Here is a 20,321-nt window from a genome sequence, read left to right on the forward strand (position 1 = left end):
CCAGGATTGTACACGGCTGTCCAAGCACCCCAGCAGCTGAGACACTTGTCTTCATGCAGGAGGCCCATGGCCAAACTCTTTCTGCTAATTCATCCCAGTATCAGCCAGGAAAGAGCTTTCTCTGCACCATCCCCCTGTGTTATTTGCTGAATAAAACTCTTTCTCATTAACAGGCCAAAGCCCAAGAAACGGCCACTGGAACAAACAAGGTTCTGTGCAGATATAAATCCCCACCTCACCACCAGGGAATTAAAGCACAGAATTAGGCTGTAGCTGTTCCCTTTCAGCACAATGAATGCTTAAGCAGGTTACAGCTTTGCACTGCAGACATCTTCTGGGGAGAAGAAATAATGACTTCTTTACCAGCCCGACTCACTTGCTCTCAGGGAAACAAGCCTAGAGATTACCTGTTGACAAAACAGTTAAGAATGATTACTGCATGTCAGTGTGTTTGAAGCATTAATGTCAAGGATTGCTGAAGTACCAGTATGTCTTCAGCCTAGTGTTTTCCCATCAGGGATGTTTGTGATGTGCAGAAGGGTTAACATGGCTACCATGGGAGATGTCAGCTAACAGGACAACCTTCTCACTGCTGCTGTGGCAAAAATTCATACAGGTCCCTGAGAAAGAAAGATCCTAATTTTCCACACAGGAAAATCTGTCCTTCAGAGACTTACATCAAGTTTGTTAGGCACTGCAAGAAAAACAGTTATCTGGATAGAAAAAGAAAGTCACTGCTGGACTTGCTATCTGAACTGCTCAACAAAGCTGAAGATTTACCCTGTAATTCTTAAACTTGGCACTTTGCTACTCAAGACAAGCAGCAGCTGATGCACTCGAGGTAGACATGATTGGTGCTGTTTTGCAAGAAGGTGGGATGCTGGAACTCTTGGAGATTTTGATTCTGTTGAAGCCCATGGGCTGATTACATGCTATACAACGGCAAAGTGAGCTTCCTCCTCCCGAGACGTTTATAGACTCTGAGGGGAACCAGGGAGCAAAGCAGAGCCCTTTCACTGTTACAGGTCATCCTATATGTTGGATTGCTCCAGACCATGAAAAACTTAAACCATACTGAACTGAGGAACAAGGACAGAACAACTGCAGACAGGGCTAACCCTGAGATGAAGCTTTGGATGTGGTGGTGAAAATTCAGAAAGAACATAGACTGTACACAAACCCAAAAGATATGGGGGTTGTGGTAGGAGAGTTAGCAGTGCACACAGTTCTTGCCAGCACATCATCACTTCATAGGAAAAAGCACAGAAAAGGGGATGAAGCTGCCAGCTCTGTGACGCTACTACCCAGGTTGAGTTTTGCACCTGCCTTCCATGCTATGCTGTAGCAGAGGATGGCCTTAGCATGTTCCCTTCTTTCCCTGCATTGTCTGGAAGATGACCTTTTCTCCTGCAAAGCCCTGCTTTAACACACCAAATACACACAGTGTATTTGAAAAAACGGGGATATTATATGCTGCCAAAACCATGGCCCAATGGAAGGTACATGAGCGCTACGACTATCAGCAGTAAGTTCAGGTGCCAGTGAGAGCCAAGGTGACAGAAGGTCCAAGCAGAGGGGACTGCTGCTTTGAAGTGCAGCAGCACTTCCTGGTTCACAGAGATAACTTGGGCACCAGTGGGAAATGCAGGTCCTTGAGGACACTGGTCATGCTAGATTTGGGATTTGCTCCAAGCACAGACAGGGGTGCACAGTGCAACATCCCCCACCATGGAGGGGCAAGACCACTGCCTGAGCTCACCTTTGTTTCAAGCTGGAATAATTTCCAGAGAGAAAAATGGCAGTGTGGTTGCTGGAGACTGTACAGGGGTGGTTGCAATGTAAACTTGCCACCAGTGATTGAACTGAGAAATCTGTGTTGTGCCAACAGGGCAGAGAAACGAGTGCCATGGATGTCAGACACAGATGCGATGCTGGAGGTGAGCGTGCCCCTAGCATACTCCATCTGCAGGGACAGCACGGTTCAGTGACACAGACTCCCTCCTGACAATGGGAATCTCTGGGTTTCTTGCTCTGCCACATGCTGTGCCTCTTGGAAAAAAGCCCAAAAACTTTCTCGTACTTTGGTGAGCCTTCTCTTTAAATAGAGATCTTAGTGGGAGGCTCTGTATCCTACTATTGTGGCAAAACCAAATTTGAATTGATTTTCCCCAGCTGCCACTGATAACAAAAAGCCTGATACTACTAACAGTCATAAAATTCTTGTGCATATGCCCCTCAAACAAATGCAACAAGTGACACTCTGGTAGTAGAATCATATGTCACCTCCTCTTTTGAGAGCAAAACGACGTGACATAGATTTTCAATCAAACACCAAAACTACCAAATTATAAACAGATATAGCTGTAAAGATCTATTTACCTATTCTCAACCTAGGGATTAATTTATTAAAATCTTTAGCTACCTTTGTACTGTTCTAAAATGTAGTACTATTGTACTATTACATGTTTATGAGTATTCCTGAAACAGAAATGGGACTTACTCAGCAAGGCTACTGATCATGAACTTTGACTCTGCACTAAATAAAGACGATGCAGTTTCAAGTTTTCTCCTTGTGTTTTGGATATTACGAACCCACTGAATATTACAGTGTCACAAGAAGGTTCTCAACAGTTAATTCCTATTCAGGAATAAAATCCTCTTTTTTCATATTTTGATGAATTTTCTCCAACATCTAAACTGTATAAACTTTTAATTCCAACCACAGAAAGGAATAACTGAAAAATAGTAATAATAGCTGCCCGACACTTTCTCATTCCACCACCTCAATAACACTGCTACAAACAAAACCTCCACACACAATAAAAGTTATTACAAACTATTTCCATCAACAAAGCCAAAACAATCTCTCCATCAGCATTTGCCCAGCACCGAGAATTGGCAGCTCTCTAGCACATGCCAGTCACCTTCTGTGACGACTCCACCTTTGACCCTTTCTGCCAGCACAAGCAAAGAAAGATGGCACATTCAGTACAGTGAGAGCTGGGTGTAAGAAAGGGGGATAAATCCCAGCTTTTGGTGATGAGCCAAAGGAGCTGATTCACAACTCCACAGCATTGTGCTGGCTATGGGGATGATACAAACTACTCATCTTCAAGTGCTCCTTTGAAAGAGAGGTTGGTAGAAGAAGCTAGAAATGCAAGATGTGTGCTTGTGGAGGCTTGAGGACACAGGCCAGCTCATTTTAACACAGAATCAAAATCACAGAATCACCTAGGTTGGGAAAGACCTCTGAGATCATCGAGTCCAATCTAAAGACAATGATATGCTTGGTTTTGCTGTTTCAAACACACTTAAACTGCTCTTTAAGACCCGTGTGTGCTCCTCTCTCAGCATTCAAAAATATTTATATTCTGGGTGTGAATCACCTTGTACAGCACAGCAGCTGAGACAGTGTGCTTAAGTGATCAAAGCACCTTTCAGAGCTGTACTACCAGCACTGACAAACAGACCTGTTTTACAAACACTGTGATTTATAATCTCAGTGAGGTGACATGTTTTCCTCCTCCTGTCCCAGGTTGGATACCGAAGTGGCACATGCTGACACTTACCTAGGAAGCCCTCTTCATCCACAATGATGGTGTAGTCCTCGGGGGTTTCCGTGAGGCTGAAGAACTTGCATCTGGCAAAGGCAAACAGTAGGAAAACATGATTAGATGCTGGACTGAGCAGAGCCTGGTCTTTCACCTAAAATGGAGGTCCTTTCCCATCCAAGCTGTGGTGGAGGAAAGAGTCAAGGTCTGGTGTTTATGGAGAGGCCTGAGGCATTAACAGACCTGGATTTTATTCCTGGCTAACTCACACTGGGTGACCCACGTTCCCTGCTGCCTGCCTATGCACAATGGAGCTGGTAAAACTCTTACTATTTTTTATTACTTAGTTCTTAGTTACTTTTCTCTAATTGCCATATCCCTTAAGGCTTTCCATCACAGTCAGGACCTGCTGTGTTGCACTGACACAGAGCAAAAAGCTTTGCTCGCTGATTGATCACTCCAGCACCCTCGAAAAGCCTTCCCATGGTTCATGCATGCAACTGTTTTTCCTATCCGTCCACTAAAATTTCTTGCCTTATCAAGATTTGACATCCAATCTCTCAACCAAGCCCCAGTATCTCTTCTTATTGCTTCAGAGGCTGTTTCCACAAGCAGATAGCACCCTAACTTCCTATGCTGGTCCTCGCCCCTTCCCTGGGGTGCTCCAGGTAAAGAGCCATGGTAGCAGCAATCAAGTCCAGGGACACAAGGCTGAGCTTCCCCCACCTTGATCCCCTATTGCTTCTGTTCTGCTCCATGCTCATCTTCTGATACTACAGGTCATGTGCAGCATAGCATTCCCAGTTTGTTCAGCTCTGAGCACCATGTCACCTCTAACAGGAGATAAAAACCAAATATAACATGGGATTCTTCCACTGAAGACACAAACAGAAAAAGGCTCAGCCTTAAGGTTTAACACCACATATAGTCAAAAAGGATTTTTTCCCCTGACACACCAACATATGTATAGCAACATCTACTGAAAAAAAAAAACCAGCTTCTATCCAGTTGCTCCCCAGTAATGGCAGGAAGGTTAGCACAGTATTTTTCAAGCTCAGGTTCACCTTCAGCAGAGCATCAGCACCGTGCTGGGCAGCAACCTATGCAGGGCTCCCAGCCTCTCCAGAAGCATGCCAGAGCACAAGAACTGTTTTTGCTGCCCAAGCCACAGGAGAAATTTTTCCCTCTAGGAAGCTAAATTGGCTGCAACATGAAGAGCCTGTGTCTCTAAGAACCAAAGAGCAGGATTTCACAGTTACCCTATCATGGCTGGGCTTCGCGAACGAAGATTTGGGAAGGCTCTATCCACATTTGCTACAGGCCCGCTGGTGGCTTATGAGGCCAATCCGTGACAGACATATCCGATTGCAAAAGGCACAGCAGAAAGACTCCTTAGATGGTGTATTCTGCAATACACGGTTCTTTCTGCGTTGCCTTTTTTCCTCGAGGGTGATCCTGCGTGCTTTCTCAAAGGCATCAGCTGCGTTATAGATGGTGTGTCTCCAGGCCTCCCGATTTGAGGCCAGAGTAGACCAGTTATGGTGATCAATATGGCCAAGGCTGAGATGTTGTTTCAGGGAGTCCTTGTATCTTTTCTTCGGGGCTCCTCTCATGCGGCAGCCAGTGGTAAGTTCACCGTAAAGCAAGATCTTAGGGAGGCGGTGGTCCTTCATCCTGGAGACATGACCTGCCCAACGCAGCTGTGTTCTCATCAGCATGGCCTCAATACTTGTGATAGCTGCTTGCTCTAGAACAGATGTGTTGGTGACATAGTCTGACCAGTGGATGTTTAGAATTGTACGGAGGCAGCGTTGATGGAAGCGTTCTAAGAGACGCAGGTGGTGGCGGTAGATGACCCATGATTCAGATCCATATAAGAGAGTAGACAACACTATGGCTTTGTAAACACTGATCTTGGTGCTTTTCTTCAAGTGTTTATTATGCCATACTCTTTTATGGAGTTTTCCAAAAGCACTATATGCCTTTGCTAATCTGTTGTCTATCTCTCCGTCAATCTTACCGTCTGAGGAGATGAGGCTACCGAGGTAATTAAACTGTTGGACTGATTTGAGCTCTGATTGACCAATGGTGATGTGAGGATGATGGGGGACATCCTGAGGTGCAGGCTGATGGAGGACCTCTGTCTTCTTTAAGCTGACTTCCAGCCCAAAGAGCTCAGCAGCATCTGCAAAGCAGGATGTTAAACGCTGCAGAGCTGCTTCTGTGTGGGCAACAAGGGCGGCGTCATCAGCATAAAGCAGCTCCCGGACAAGATGGTTTAAGGTCTTAGTGTGGGCCTTCAGTCGCCTTAGATTGAATAGACTTCCATCAGTACGGTATCGAATGTAGATACCGTCCTGATCATTGAGGTCTGCTGTGGCCCTTTGGAGCATCATGCTAAAGAAGACGGTGAATAGGGTAGGAGCGAGAACGCAGCCTTGTTTCACACCATTCTTAATTAAAAAGGGCTCAGAAAGTGTGTTGCCATATCTGACTTGGCCATGCTGATCCTCATGGAGTGAGATGATCATTTTGAGGAATTTAGGGGGACAACCTAAACGTTCCAAAATCTGCCACAGACCTTTTCTGCTCACAGTGTCAAAAGCCTTAGTGAGGTCGACAAAGGTTACATAAAGACCTTTGTTCTGTTCCCTACACTTCTCTTGCAGTTGTCTGAGGACAAATACCATGTCTGTGGTGCTCCTGTTGGCTCTGAAACCACACTGACTTTCAGGAAGGATACCTTCTGCTATAGTGGGTATTAGTCTGTTCAAGAGTATTCTTGCCAGGATTTTGCCAGCAATGGAGAGCAGAGTAATACCACGATAGTTTGAGCAGTCAGATTTAATTCCTTTCTTCTTATACAAGGTGATGATGACTGCATCACGAAGGTCAGATGGTAGTTCACCGAGTTCCCAACAGCGCACCACGAACTCATGGAATTTGGTGTGGAGTGCAGGGCCCCCATGTTTCCAGATTTCAGGTGGAATTCCATCAATCCCAGCTGCCTTGCCAATTTTCACCTGCTGTATGGCCTTGAGGGTTTCTCCTAAAGTGGGGGCAGTATCCAATTCATACTTTACTGGTTGTTGTGTGATGGACTGAATTGCTGAGTCTTGGACTGTGCGGTTGGTACTGAAAAGAGTCTGAAAGTGTTCAGACCATCGATTCAGAATGGAGGTTTTATCTGTCAGAAGTGTTTGACCATCAGCGCTGAGTAGAGGGCTTTGTACCTGGTATGTAGGCCCGTATGCTGTTTTCAAGGCCTCATAGAAGCCTTTGTGATCACCTGTATCTGCGCATAATTGAGTTTTTTCAGCTAGGTCAATCCACCATTTGTTCTGGATGTCACGGAGTTTCTGTTGGAGCTTGCTGCATGCGAGACGAAAGGCTGCTTTTCTTGCGTGACAGGATGGCAGTGCAAGGTGTGCTTGGTGGGCGGTTCTCTTCTTCCTCAACAAGTCTTGGATTTCTTGGTTGTTTTCGTCAAACCAATCCTTGTTCTTCTTGAGGGAGAACCCTAAGGATTCTTCGGAGGATTGCAGGATGCTGTTTTTAATATGATGCCAGATTGTTTCAGGAGAGGAATCTGCAGAATTTTTGGGAATGTTATCGAGCTTAGTTTGAAGGTTTGCCTGGAAACTGTCTCTTACTGTGGCTGATTGGAGATTGTTAACTTGGAGTTTTCTCCTTGGGATGCTGCCCCTTTTTGGTTTGATTTTGATCTTGAAATTGAGTTTACAGCGCACCAGCCGATGGTCTGTTTGGCATTCTGCGCTGGGCATCACGCGGGTATGGTGGACATCGCGGACATCTCTCCGTCGCACCAGGACATAATCGATGAGGTGCCAATGCTTAGAACGGGGGTGCATCCAGGTTGTCTTCAGACTATCTTTCTGCTGAAAGATAGTATTAGTGATGGTGAGTTGTTGCTCTGCACAGAATTCTAGCAGAAGTCGACCATTATCATTGCAGTTTCCAACACCATGCTTGCCTAATACACCTTTCCAAGCTTCAAAATTCTTGCCTACTCTGGCGTTGAAATCACCAAGGATAATGATCTTATCGTCTGCAGGGACCTTTTGGGTAAGGAGGCGCAGGTCAGTGTAAAATTTATCTTTTTCAGCAGGGTCAGCTTGGAGAGTTGGGGCGTATATACTAAAGATGACAACATGTTGCTTGTTGTTTAGTGGAAGGCGTAGGGAAATAATGCGGTCAGAGTGACCTGTCGGCAGATTTTCGAGTTTAGGAACAATAGAGTTTTTGATCATGAAGCCGACTCCTGAGAGGTGTTTTTCGGTTCTAACAGTTACCCTATAATACTGTCCAATTTATCTGAGGCAACCTACAGAAAATATTTTAAATACTTGAAAAACAAATATTGTTCTCAAGACCCCCAAATTTCACAGCATGTTCATAGTATAATTTCTGCATGAAGCACAGTTCAGCAGCATTCATCAGCCAGGGACTACCAGGGCTTCTCGGTACTGCTGAGCATCTGTGTTTTAAAGTGTTCAGGACTTCTGAAAGCCTGGAACCCCATGCTGGTGGTTCAAGACATCAAAAGATCAAAGCATTTACTTGATTAAAGGATCAGAATAACACCTGGCTGCAGCATTCTTCTGACTGGCTGAAAAGAACAAACATAGCAGCTATCCCCTCCAAAAGCAACAGGGAGAAAAATGAGATGGATACTGCCCTCCCCATCATCTCATCAGAAAACCAAGAAGAAGCAACACACAGTTCAATTAGTGATCTGCCATGTAACCAGCACGATTCCATGTACGTGGAAAGTATCAGACAACCTGCCTTTAGAGACTCATCCTGTTTCCCTGGAAGCATCCATCACGACAATCAAGTATGACACTCTTCCTCCTAGCACAGACATATCACTATAAAATACAGAGGTAGCCCCACCACAAGAGAAACCACAACTTAATTTTTTTGTGTCATCGGTAATAGCTGTTGTGACGGCCACATTTACCAACTCAAGTCTCTCTAGGAACAGTGCCAAGAAAAGCAGAAAATAGCAGCAGCCCAAATTTTTACTCTCACTTCTTAACTGCACAAGGTTGCTACCTGTGCAAGGGGTGATCCAAGCTGGATAAAACGGATTTCTGGGATGCTGTTCCAGGTGAGTCCCAGGAGGTAGAAGTATTTGTTATTTAGTGGATGAATTCCCTGGGAAAGTCAATGAAATTAAAGTCTTTGCTACCACTACCGGACCGAGCCACATGCACGCTGACCAGGGAAAAGCTCGTGGTCTTAAAGGAGAAAACATTAATAAAAAACACCTAATCTTGCCTGACCTGTGATGGCATTTACGGAAGAATTTTGAACCAGAAAAGCAATAAATGTCTGTGTGCACCGTTGACACCAGCAGAAAAAGTATGATTGTGACAGATGCTAGTTTCTGAGCACATATCTAAGGGATATGTACAGATGAAATCCCATAATTGTTGGCTCAGAATGCATGTCAAAACCTCATTATCTTCACGTACCATCTTAAAGCCCAATCCCCAACTCTGTGCAGTTCTGTAAAAGGTCAGTACCACAGACCATCTGAATTTAAAAGCAAAGTCTTTCACCAGCACAGAGAAGACCAGTGGTTCTTGGGCTTTATATTCACTTTGTTCAAGCCAATGATGCGTTTTTTTTCCCAAGGGAAATCTAAACATGAAAAACTGGAATTGCAAATCTTGTGTGACAAAACAGAAGGAACTCAATGTCATATCTCTCTCCTTATATAACACATGCCTCTTCCATTCAAGTTATTTCAATAATTTCTCTTTCCTCTTAAACCAGTCCTTGATAAGCTGAATGCCAACAGCATCTTCTATTATCACACCAAAGCCAAGAAAGGAAAAGAACTGCCCTTTAATAATTTTGAGACATCAGGCAAACAGTATTTCTCTAAGTACGTGTGGAAAGCATATATGCAGGAAGACGTATTTCTAGTTTCCTAATAGCCAAACCTCAGGTGATTATTTTGGATTCCTGCCTCCTTAAAGTTTCAGTACATTTCCACTTCAGCACTGTTGCTGTCTTCGACTCCCTAACAACATATGCCTTTTTCTGGCAATGCCACAAATGTAGACCAATCTATAATTAGATTAGATCTTTGAAACTGCAAAGCCTACACTGTGTATGGAAGCAATACCCATGCTTGCACAGAGCAGGAAATCGCCTGTAGGATGCAGCACCAGCATCGTGTCAGTTTGCAAACAGTACTCCAGTCTCTGTGGGAGAAGAGAGCAGGAAAGCAGAGTGGTTGGTTGTGCTTGCAGGTCCACACCACAAGTGTCTCCTCCAGCCGTTCAGTCTTCGAGAGTTGGTGAGATCACAAGAGTGACAATACTGGGATGAACATGATTTTCATTGGTTCTGGGTCACATGCAGACCACAAGTTTGTGGGAATACTGCTGTGCATAATTTGAAAGTTCAGCACAGACAATAGTCTTTAAGGAAGACCACAAGTCTTACCTTCTTATTTATATGGAAACTACTTAGTTAATTCTTGTCTCAGGAGGGTAAAGTGTTGCAAAGCTGTCTGTACTGTGGAAAACATCTGTTCCAGAAGCAGGTGGGTGGCTGGTCTCCTCACACATAGGAAACCATGCCCAAATGTCATTCAAGGCAGTTAAATGTCTGGAGGTAACACAGAAGTTTGCAAAGAAGCAGTTGAACTGAATGGGAATTAAGAAGAAGGAGCAGCAAGTTCATCTGTGTGAATATGAAAAATGTAATTTATTGGGGTTTATTCCAGGCTGTACGCTTTGGTATGTTATTATGACAATATATACTCTTAGTGGGGGCCCCCTGGTGGTCTAGTGGTCAGGATGCGGCGCTCTCACCGCCGCGGCCCGGGTTCGATTCCTGGTCAGGGGACTTCCCCGGGCAGATGGAGCTCGTCAGCCCTGTAAGGCCATCCATCTCAGAGAAGGTCACTCTAAACAAACCTACGTCCTGAGGACCTCGCTGCCACTGTCCGAGCTCGCTTGGCCCCGGCAGATGAACCTCAGGATTAAAGGGTGGGCTCAGTTCAGCGCACACTGTGTCTCACCTAAAAAATCCACTGCGCAGGCTCGAAGGGTAAAGACCTTTCCCAAATCTTCGTTCGCGAAGACTGGCCATGATGATGATATATTCTTAGTAAAGAAAAAGTCTCATGCTAATCATCTAATTCTTGGTGATCTTTACGGTTTATAAATAATGACAAGGGGTGGATTCTAGTACATCATCTTTGGAAATGTATTTAGGAAAGCAGTAAAGGACACTCGTGCTGTTAATGTGATCCCAAGTAACATGCCATAGGACAAGAGGAAACAGCCTCAAATAGCACCAGGGGAGATTTACATTGGGTATTACGGAAAACTTTTTCATCAAAAGGGTTGTCAGGCATTGGAACAGGCTGCCCAGGGAGGTGGTGGAGTCGTTGGCCCTGGAGGTATTTAAAAGACATGTAGATGTGGCACTTAGGGACATGGTTTAGTGTGGCCTTGGCATTGCTGGAGGAATGGCTGGATTGGATCTCAAGGGTCTTTTCCAACTGTCCTGACGTGATGTACTTGTATAGCCAACTTCTCTACCTGAGCAGCGATGTCTTGCCACAGTTCAGCAGCCCAGATGGGTTTCCGTCTGTGCTGCCAATTGGCCTTTTTCCATTGGTCCAGCCACCCCCATAGAGCATTTGCCACCATCCACAAGTCAGTGCAGAGGTAGAGCACTGGCCATTTCTCTTGTTCAGTGGTATCTAAAGCCAGCTGGACGGCCTTCAGCTCTGCAACCTGACTTGATCCACCTTGTCCATCAGGAGCTTCTGCAACTCACCACCATAGGACTCCATACAACAGCTTTCCATTTTCAGTGTGTCCCTACAATATGGCAGGAACCAACGGTGAACAGTGTGTGTCACCTTTCATTTTCTGGAAGCTGATTATATGGTGGGGCCTTCACAGCACATGTCACCTGATCCTCCTCTGGTAATAAATCTGAAATTTTCAACTTTGGGCCAGTTTGTGATGATCTCCAAGATTTCTGGGAAGTTGGGGTTTCTTAGCTGAGTTCGCTGCGTGATCAGAGCGATCCACTTACTCTATGTGGATCATGTGAAAGGGGCTTTCCCTTTGAACATCCAGTCCAGCACTGGCAGTCAGGGTGCCAGAAGGAGCTGTGCTTTGGTGTCAGTCACTTCCGAAGTGGTTCCAACCCCTTCAGAAGCTGCCAGGATCTCTTTTTCAGTTGGGGTGTAACAGGCCTTGGACCCTTTGTATCCCTGACTCCAGAACCCTGGGGCTTGTCCTCGAGTGTCCCCAGGTACTTTTTGCCAGAGACTCCAGGAAGGACCATTCTCCCCGGCTCTAGTGTAGAGCACGATTTTTACATCCTGTCCTGTCCTGACTGGCCCATGGACTACTGCACGGGCAACCTCCTGTTTAATTTGTTCAAAAGCGTGTTGTTGTTCAGCACCCCACTTAAAATTGTTCTTCTTCTGTGTCAAATGATAGAAAGGGCTGACAATCTGAATGTAATCTGGAATATGCAACCTCCAGAAACCCACAGCATCCAGGAAAGTCTGTGTTTCCTTCTTGCTGGTCGGTGGGGACACAGCTGCTGTTTTGTTAACTGCATCCATTGGGACCTGACAATGTCCATGTTGCCATTTTACTCCTAAAAACTGGATTTCCAGGGCAGGTCCCTTGACCTTACTTTGTTTTAAGGCAAAACCAGCCTTCAGGAGGATCTGGATTATCTTCTTCCTTTCTCAAAATCTGCCTCTGCTGTGTTACCCCACACAATAATGTCATCAATGTACTGCAGGTGTTCTGGAGCCTCACCCTTTTCCAGTGCAGTCTGGATCAGTCCATGGCAAATGGTGAGGCTGTGTTTCCAGCCCTGGGACAGTCTGTTCCAGGTGTACTGAACAGCCCTCCAAGTAAAGGCAAACTGTGGCCTGCACTCTGCTGCCAAAGGAATGGAGAAGAACCCATCAGCAATGACAACAGTGGCACCACTTGACTGTCTTGGACTCCAGCTCGTACTGAACTTCCAGCATGTCTGGCACAGCGGCATCAGTGGTGCTGTGACTTCTTTCAGGCCACGATAGTCCACTGTCAGTCTCCACTCTCCACTGGACTTATGCACTGGCCATATAGGGCTATTAAAGGGTGTATTGGGTCTGGCTGAGATGGAGTTCATCTTCCCATAGCAGCTATCCCAGTGCTGTGCTTTGCAATGGTAGCTAGAAAGGTGTTCATAACACACCAGCATTTTGGCTACAGTGTTCCCACAGCATCAGCGCTGTCTCTCAACATTCCCTCCATCAATAGGCTGGGGATAGGCAAGATCCTGGGAGGGGCCAGCTGGCCCAAATTAACCAAAGGGACATCCCATACCATAGGATGTCAGCTCAGATATAAAAGCTAATGACAGGAGCTAAGGAGGAAGGGGGGCATTCATTATTTCAATGTTTGTCTTCCTGAGCAACTGCCACACGTGCAGAAGCCCCACTTCCCGGGAAGTGGCTGAACATTGCTTGCTGATGGGAAGTAGAGAATAAACCTTTTTTTTCCTCTTTGCTTGTGTGTGCACAAACTTTCACTTTTGCTTTAGTGAACTGCCTTATCTCAACCTACAAGTCTTTTTCCATCTCATTTTCTTTGCCCTGTCCAGCTGGGATGGGAGTGATAGAGTGGCTTGGTGGGCACCTGGCATCCAGCCAAGGTCAACCCACTAAAAAGGTCTTGCTGACCTGCCTCTCAAGTTCACGAATCATCTCATGGATGGGGGGGTCACAATATTGTCAACGGTGCACTGCTGTGGTAGAGATCAGTACCTGATGTTCTTCAACCCTCAGCAATCCCACAACAGAGGGGTCCTCTGAGAGACCAAGCATGGTATTCAGCTGTTTAATTTCCTCTGTCTCCACAGCAGCTATCCCAAACACCCAACAATGTCATTTTGCGTCCTTGAGATACCCTCTCCTGAGGTAATCTATGCCAAGGATAGACCGGGCCTCTGAGCCAATCACAAGGAGGTGTTTCCAGTCAGGCTCACTTCAGCTTCCAGTACAATCAGCTCTTGGGATCCCCCTGTCAGCCCAGAAATAGAGATGGATTCTGTCCCTACATATCTTGATGGCATCAGGCTACATTGTACACCAGTGTCAACTAAAGCCTTGTGCTCTTGTGGGTCTGGTGTGCCAGGCCATTGGATCCACACAGTCCAATAGCTCTGACCGTGCCTTTCCTCTACCTGGCTGGAGCAGGGCCCCTTTAGTCCTGGTCATGGCACTCGTTGCTCACTTCTTGTAAATATGACCTGGAAGTCCCTTCAAGAGGATTGAATGTAGCATCATCCCTTCCATTCTGTTTGAGGACTTGCCCTCTGGAAACCGGAGCAGCATTTATCCTTGAAGAACTTTGTGCGGTGGTTGTCCTACCTTTCAACTCATGCACCCGTGCTGCTGGGGCAGAGGTGGGTTTTCCATCCAACTTCCTCATGTCCTCTCCATGGTCATGCAGGTAAAACCACAGGTTACTTCGTGGTGTATACCCTCCCTCTCGAGCAGCGGGGCACCTGCTCCCAAAACTCCCATACTGGTGGGGCATAGGACAGTTCCTCTCTAGTTTGCTCAAGTCTTTTGAATCTGCTCACAGTCTTGGACAGTCTTTCCACAGCTGAGACGCAGGTCAGTAGGGAGGAAAAAAGATGATCTTCATACTGCCAGAGTCAGGTAGTCATCTGAAGCACCGTCCTCCTCCTTTCATTGACATCGATGCCAGTGAGTTGGTGTACAACGATGGCACGCTCCACGCAAACTTCTGGCACACGGATTGTGTGCGCTGGACCTCAGGGGACTGCTCATTATTTGAATCTCTATAGATTACCTCCAGCACAGCTAATTCTCTCAGGTACTGTATACCTTTCTCCATGGTGTTCCACCTGCTTGGGCGCACTATTAGGTCACCCTTGAGAGAACACCTTTCCCTCACGCTTGACAGGAGTTGCTTCCAGAGGCTGAGTTTTGTCCTCTTCCCAATCCCCTTGTCAGTGCCCTGGGATCCTGGGACAGGGATCAGGGATCCCAGTTGCTTGGCTTCACTACCATCTAGTTCCATATCCTGGGCCGTGATATCCCAGCACTGGAGCACCCAGGTCACCAGGGGCTCTCCTGTGCATCTTGCATCTCACCCAGGGATAGGGATCAGGTGATTATCTCTGGCCCTGCCTCTTCCTCCTGTTCTGAGGTCCCTGCTTCCTCTTCATCCCTTACTAAGTGAACTGATTTTGTCTTGGATTTCTTCTTCTTTATAGAGGCAACTGCTACTGGCACAGGTTGTTCCTCTGGTTCAGCTGCAGTTTGAGCGGCCACAGTGCCTGTAGGTCTGCTTTCCTCCTCCTGAGGCTGTGAGGGTGCTGTCTAGTGACAAACAGTGTCTGATAAATAGTAGCCAGGATCCAGCACACTGCAATAAGTTGCTTCTCTCTGGAGCTGCCACAGCATTCTCCTTGCAAATATTCTGTTAGTTTATCAAGATCTTGTAGTTGTTCAGAGGTGAACTTCCAAACCACTGGAGCAGAGAATTTCCCAAAAATTTGTCTCATTTTCTCCCACATTCCACGCCACTCATGACTATCCACCCTCGGGGACAGATCTCTGAATAACCTCCTTAGAACTCTCTAAACATAGTGTGGACAGCACTGGCAGGCTTAGCAACAAAAACATGCTTTCCTTAACATCCAAACGGAACTCAAAATTCTCAAAAGCTGTTGTAACAGGCCCGACAAAGGAAAAGAGTGTGAAAAGCTGGGGAAAATCATCCTCCTCTGTTCCCCCCACAGGCTGGGTATGATTATTAAAGAATTCCCTGAGGTAGCATCGAAGGCCAGGGGAGGAGAACAACACTGAAGACACATCCCAAATGACCCTCATTGCCCTCGATGACATCATGTCATACGCTGATATCACAGAGTACAGCAACAAAACAATCCTGATTCCCCCCTCCCCTCCCTCTGAAAAAGAGCACCTCGAGGAGCACACAGGGGAATATATACAGGATTAGGTACCACACCGACATGGACAGACCAAGTAACACTGCAACCAGTGGTTCTCTACCTAACACAGCAAATGCTTAGATCAAATTTGTTTCCAACCTCCTCTGGGGAGATGTGTTGTTACCTCAACCCTTAGTGCTCCACATTGGGCACCAATTAAGGCTGTCCTAGGTTAGGAATGGTACTCTTCAATTCAGTGCTCCCACTAAAACTACACTGCCGCTTGCTTCCCTCTCCCCCTCCAGTTGGAGGCACAAAAGGTAAAGATTACGGGGTGAGAAAAGAACAATTTACCAGAAACAGCTCACAATAAGAAAATGAACAGTAACAGCAACGATATTAATAACAAAAGGTATAAGACAAAGAAAGGATTTACACAGAAAAGCCCCCAACAATAGACAGTAGTGGACTGTTCTGGCCACCAGAAGGAATGCCCTTCTCCCATCCTACTGTCCCTACCAAGGGAAACATTAAACATGTCACAGCAGTTAGAAATGGCCAAAGGACACCGGCAACATTCCTTCCAGTCATTAACTGTGCTCAGATCTGGGACAGAGACGTTAGCAAACACAACTAGGGATCGCCTAAAAAGACACTGTGATATTACTTCATTACAGAAAGTTAATAATCCTCAAAACCAACACAGAACAAAACTAACAGAGATGAGGCTAGGGAAAGCAAGTATTCATGAACAGACATAAATTCAGAAGTGTCACAGCCTGTGCTATGCCAAACCTTCCATCACAATAACCATGATGGTCTTGTCTAATCCATACTAATAACAATAATGACGGTTTAAACTACAGATTACAGTGTGTAAAGTTAAAAGGGGAGACCTTTATTCAAGCCCTCTCCTCGCTACTTTTGTGGAGCTGAGCAAGTTATCTGAGACTTTATTTAGACTTTGAGGCAACCAGGAGCAGAATAATAGAGAAATGATTGGCACCCTGGAGGAACAGAAATCAAGACAAAACACAGAAAGGATGACCTGTCATACACAAAATAAGCAAAGAAATAAGCAGATTTGGCTATGCTGGAGAAGATAACTGATCATAAATACAGCTCACTGATAAAGCCAGGACACATGGCAAAAATAAACAAGGATTATTCAAAAAGTGTCAGCTGGGCATCTACCGTATTGACTTTATTAAACCAGTATCAAACTGTGGTTCAGGTCTTCCTCAGGACAGTTCACAAGGCCTGCACTATGAGAGCCCATGCAAATAAAGTTACTGCTGCAAATGAATGACTAGCAGTAGCTTGAAACACCACCAATGAGTAATTCAGTTATATTTTTTTCTTTTTCTGTAGTCAGACCTGGTCAGTCAAGACTTCCCAGGCTACAGATTCAAAAAAGCTACAATATTCAAGAGTTATCCTGCACTATAACCACAGGACGTATTTTTTTTGGTTCTATAAAGAGACACTTGGAGTTTATTTTGTATGACTAGCAGAGCCCAAGTCATGATGCTTTCAGTAGTCAAAGCACAGTGTTTGTAGTACTGCTTTCTAAAATTTACTTGAGATGATAAAACATATCTTTCTTTCATTTGTCATGACAGCATTTTTTTAATACTTCCCAGGAACCAATTAGAAGGCAACACACAACTTGGCTGGTTTACTTTCTCCCCTTCAACAGACTTCCACCATCATACTTAGGAAGATTCTGTAAGAAAATCTGTTTTATCTCTATATATGTGTAGAAATAAATTCTTGCCAAATGTGAAGAGACAAGCTAAAACTACACTGAAGTAGTGGTAAGAAAATTCTCTACATGAAGAAACTAAGGCATGTTACATGCTGGAACGGAGCAGAAAGCTCAGCTTTCTCAAAGAAACTACAAGAGAGATGAAGAGGTGCAAGTCCACTCAAGAGTGCTCAGCAGAGAGGTGCTGCAGGAGATACAAATGAAGCTTAAAACAATGCAAGTGTTACTGTGCTCATCCGTTATTTGTCCACTGAAGGAGCTAAATACAAAGACTTTTTTTTATGAACCCCATGAGAACAACACACAAATGAATGACTCTAGGTGTGGATATACTGAAGTTAATATCTATTCTATAGCAAAGACTTGTCCTGGGCATGAATCTGTAAAATAATTTACTGCCCTGATGTAATTAAAAGTTATTCTTAGCACAGATTTTTCTTCTTGGGTCACAAATTACTTCTAGTGAGCTGTGCTGTGTAATTTTTACTTGGAACATCACCACTCATCACCTATATTAGTGAATGGGGTTGAACCAAAAACCTGGATCTGCACTCCACTGCCGTGGCTGGTGCCCAATTGATGCAAGTGTCAGGAGCCTGGCAGGAGCCCTTTCATTCACATACTAAGCAAAGTCACCCAACTACCTCCAACTGGCTCACCTGCACTTTGGGACTCTGGGAAGCATCCTCAAAGGGTGCTCAAAGAGCACAAGGATGGGAGGCAGCAGCAGACCTGCACCCATGCTGCACTGCACTTCACACAGAAATAGATTTTATCATTCTTACTGGATATTTAGTGGTACTGAATACTAGTGCTCATAAGGATTTGGCAGATACAAGGCATCTGAAAGCCTATATGGTGCTCAGAGACAGGCAGCTCTTGGTCTAAAAAACTATCAGTTATAGTAACATAATTCAAATTTTCCTGAAGTAACTGAAAAAAAAAGTACAAGAGAATTACTTCACTTCTGCTTCTCATTCATCATTTCTTGTAGTTTCAAATTGAAACATTTCCTTTTCATTTTAATTGAACTATAAAAATTCATCCCAGCAACAAACATTTTGTGGAAGGCACTATTCCATTTTGACATAACTGAGCCCCTCAAAATTTAATTCCATAAAGAATCTTCAATGGTTAATGCCTTCTGCTTCGGAAATGTTTATCTTGGTGCAGCAAAAGACAAAGGGGCTGGAAGAATCCAGTAGTCATAACTCAGAGGTGCAGACAGGAACAAGGTCCTCCACTAATCTTAAAGGTAAAAAAATATTAGAATAAACCAGCATTTAAGAGAGGTATATGCTCATGCTTCCACCCCACACTCTCTTCTCAGGCCTTTGAGACTGCACTGTGTTTCTCAGCATGTGTGACTGCCCTGGACATGTGGCTTACACGCTCGCTGAAGCACAGGGTTGGCTTGGTGGCCTGCACATGTCACATGCACTACAGACACTGCTGTGGGAGCATTAGGTGATATTTAGGTGAGCCATGACAAGATCCCACCTTCCTCTTCTGCTGCTATATATGAGTTGCATGGTATAGCGCTGGTCTGTTCCCATCTTGGAAAACTCATTTCAATCATCAGTAGGGAACACAGTAAGGCAAGAGAGAAGGCTGGAGGAAGGGAGAAATGAGAGAAAATAAATACATTCAGTCAGGTATTACTTTCCCAAAGAGTATTTGAACTTTCCAGATTCATTATGGGCAAAAAGTGCAGGTGTCAGACTGCTGATGGAACTAGCTGCATTTGTGCTTGAAAGTTGCTGGAGAAAGGAAACAGAGAAGAATTACCAAGTCATTAATCTTCTGTTATTCTCTCAAACTTTGAGAATGGTTGCCTAATACTGCCTGTGATTACTAGTTTTCCTTCCAGTCATCAACAGTAATTCTGAACCCAAATTCATCAGCATATGGGTGAACATGGATGGAGTGGACTATATGTCTTTGTCCGCTGACTGTATGGAAAATATCAGCATGCTTGTTTGTAGGGTAACAGCCAGGAAGTCAATAAAAGGTGCCCCTTCTCACTGGAAATGATTTTCTATTTTTCCTACAACACAAATTTGGCAACTTCAAGTTCTGTAAGAAAAACTATTAGCTGATTTTGCCTACTGACCAGAAGTCAGAAACTAGGCTGCTCTGATAAAGGCAGGCAGTAGGCCAAGTGAAAGCCACAGCTACCCTTGCACCTTAGGATTTCTCTGTGCATGGCACGAAGTGGTGGCCACTGGGTGCCCAGCTGCCACTGTAGTCAGTAACTCTGGAGGGTTGGGACACCTGCTCCTCACCTCAGGAACATCCAGGTGTACATGCAGCACTGTGGGGCATCTGGATGATGAGCATTGGGCACTTGTCTGGGCTCAGCATTGGTTATTATGACAAAAGCCTTTTTGCAGCTCTGGTTCTACAGAGCTGAAGGCAAACTGAGCACAGCTCTATCCCTTGACATAAAAACTTGCTTTAAAAGGCTTGCTGTCTGCATTAAAGAAACAGGCTTTCCAGAGTCAGTGGAGTCGACAGGGCTGGAGAGCCCTCCCGGCTGAGGAGCCTCATAGGGCGCAACGCTGTGCGCGCCGAGCACGCACTGTGAGTCACAAGGCGTGGGATCAGCTCAGGTACCCAACTCTTCCCAAGTCAGCATTCATCCTGTGCTGACCCTTTTTCCAAATGGTGCATAAATTTCTACCAATTTAGGTGGCCTTACACAGCTCTAAGCAAACACTGACAGGGTGATGCTGTTTGCACTGCCAGAGAAGCACTGAAGCACGTTCGCAACAGAGGCAAGTACAGCACATCAGTGCAATCCCTGGATCTAGTAGGCTACCCTGCCAGCTCACAAGTGCTCCCAGGATCTGCTTTTCCCCCCAACAGTAAACATAAGACAGGGCTGATGTTCAGCTTTCCCTAGAAGGAACTTCCATCAGCTTGAGTACAGTCCTGCTTGCAACTTAAGGAGTTCAACTTGCAATATAGGAGGAATGTAAGTGAATTTAAGTCAAGAAGTTTAG

The 20,321-nt window shown here is 45.2% G+C and overlaps 1 protein-coding gene and 1 non-coding gene across 5 annotated transcripts in view; one reads left to right on the forward strand and one right to left on the reverse strand.

The window, feature by feature from the left end:
• CASTOR2 (cytosolic arginine sensor for mTORC1 subunit 2) overlaps nt 1-20,321 on the reverse strand; it is a 138,259-nt gene that overhangs the window by 62,955 nt on the left and 54,983 nt on the right. For 3 of the 4 annotated variants that reach the window (XM_064677603.1, XM_064677601.1, XM_064677604.1), the window contains exon 2: nt 3,570-3,640. In XM_064677603.1, the coding sequence (XP_064533673.1) occupies nt 3,570-3,640 (71 nt within the window). Of the gene's footprint in view, nt 1-3,569; nt 3,641-18,816; nt 18,888-20,321 lie in introns of those variants that run through there. The other variant, XM_064677602.1, reaches the window with a different exon arrangement.
• On the forward strand, nt 10,368-10,439 carry TRNAE-CUC (transfer RNA glutamic acid (anticodon CUC)). The gene has a single exon. It is a non-coding gene; the product is annotated as a tRNA-Glu (tRNA).

The sequence above is a fragment of the Pseudopipra pipra genome, chromosome 21 (genome assembly GCF_036250125.1).
Source record: "Pseudopipra pipra isolate bDixPip1 chromosome 21, bDixPip1.hap1, whole genome shotgun sequence".
In the NCBI taxonomy this organism is placed as follows: Eukaryota; Metazoa; Chordata; class Aves; order Passeriformes; family Pipridae; genus Pseudopipra; species Pseudopipra pipra.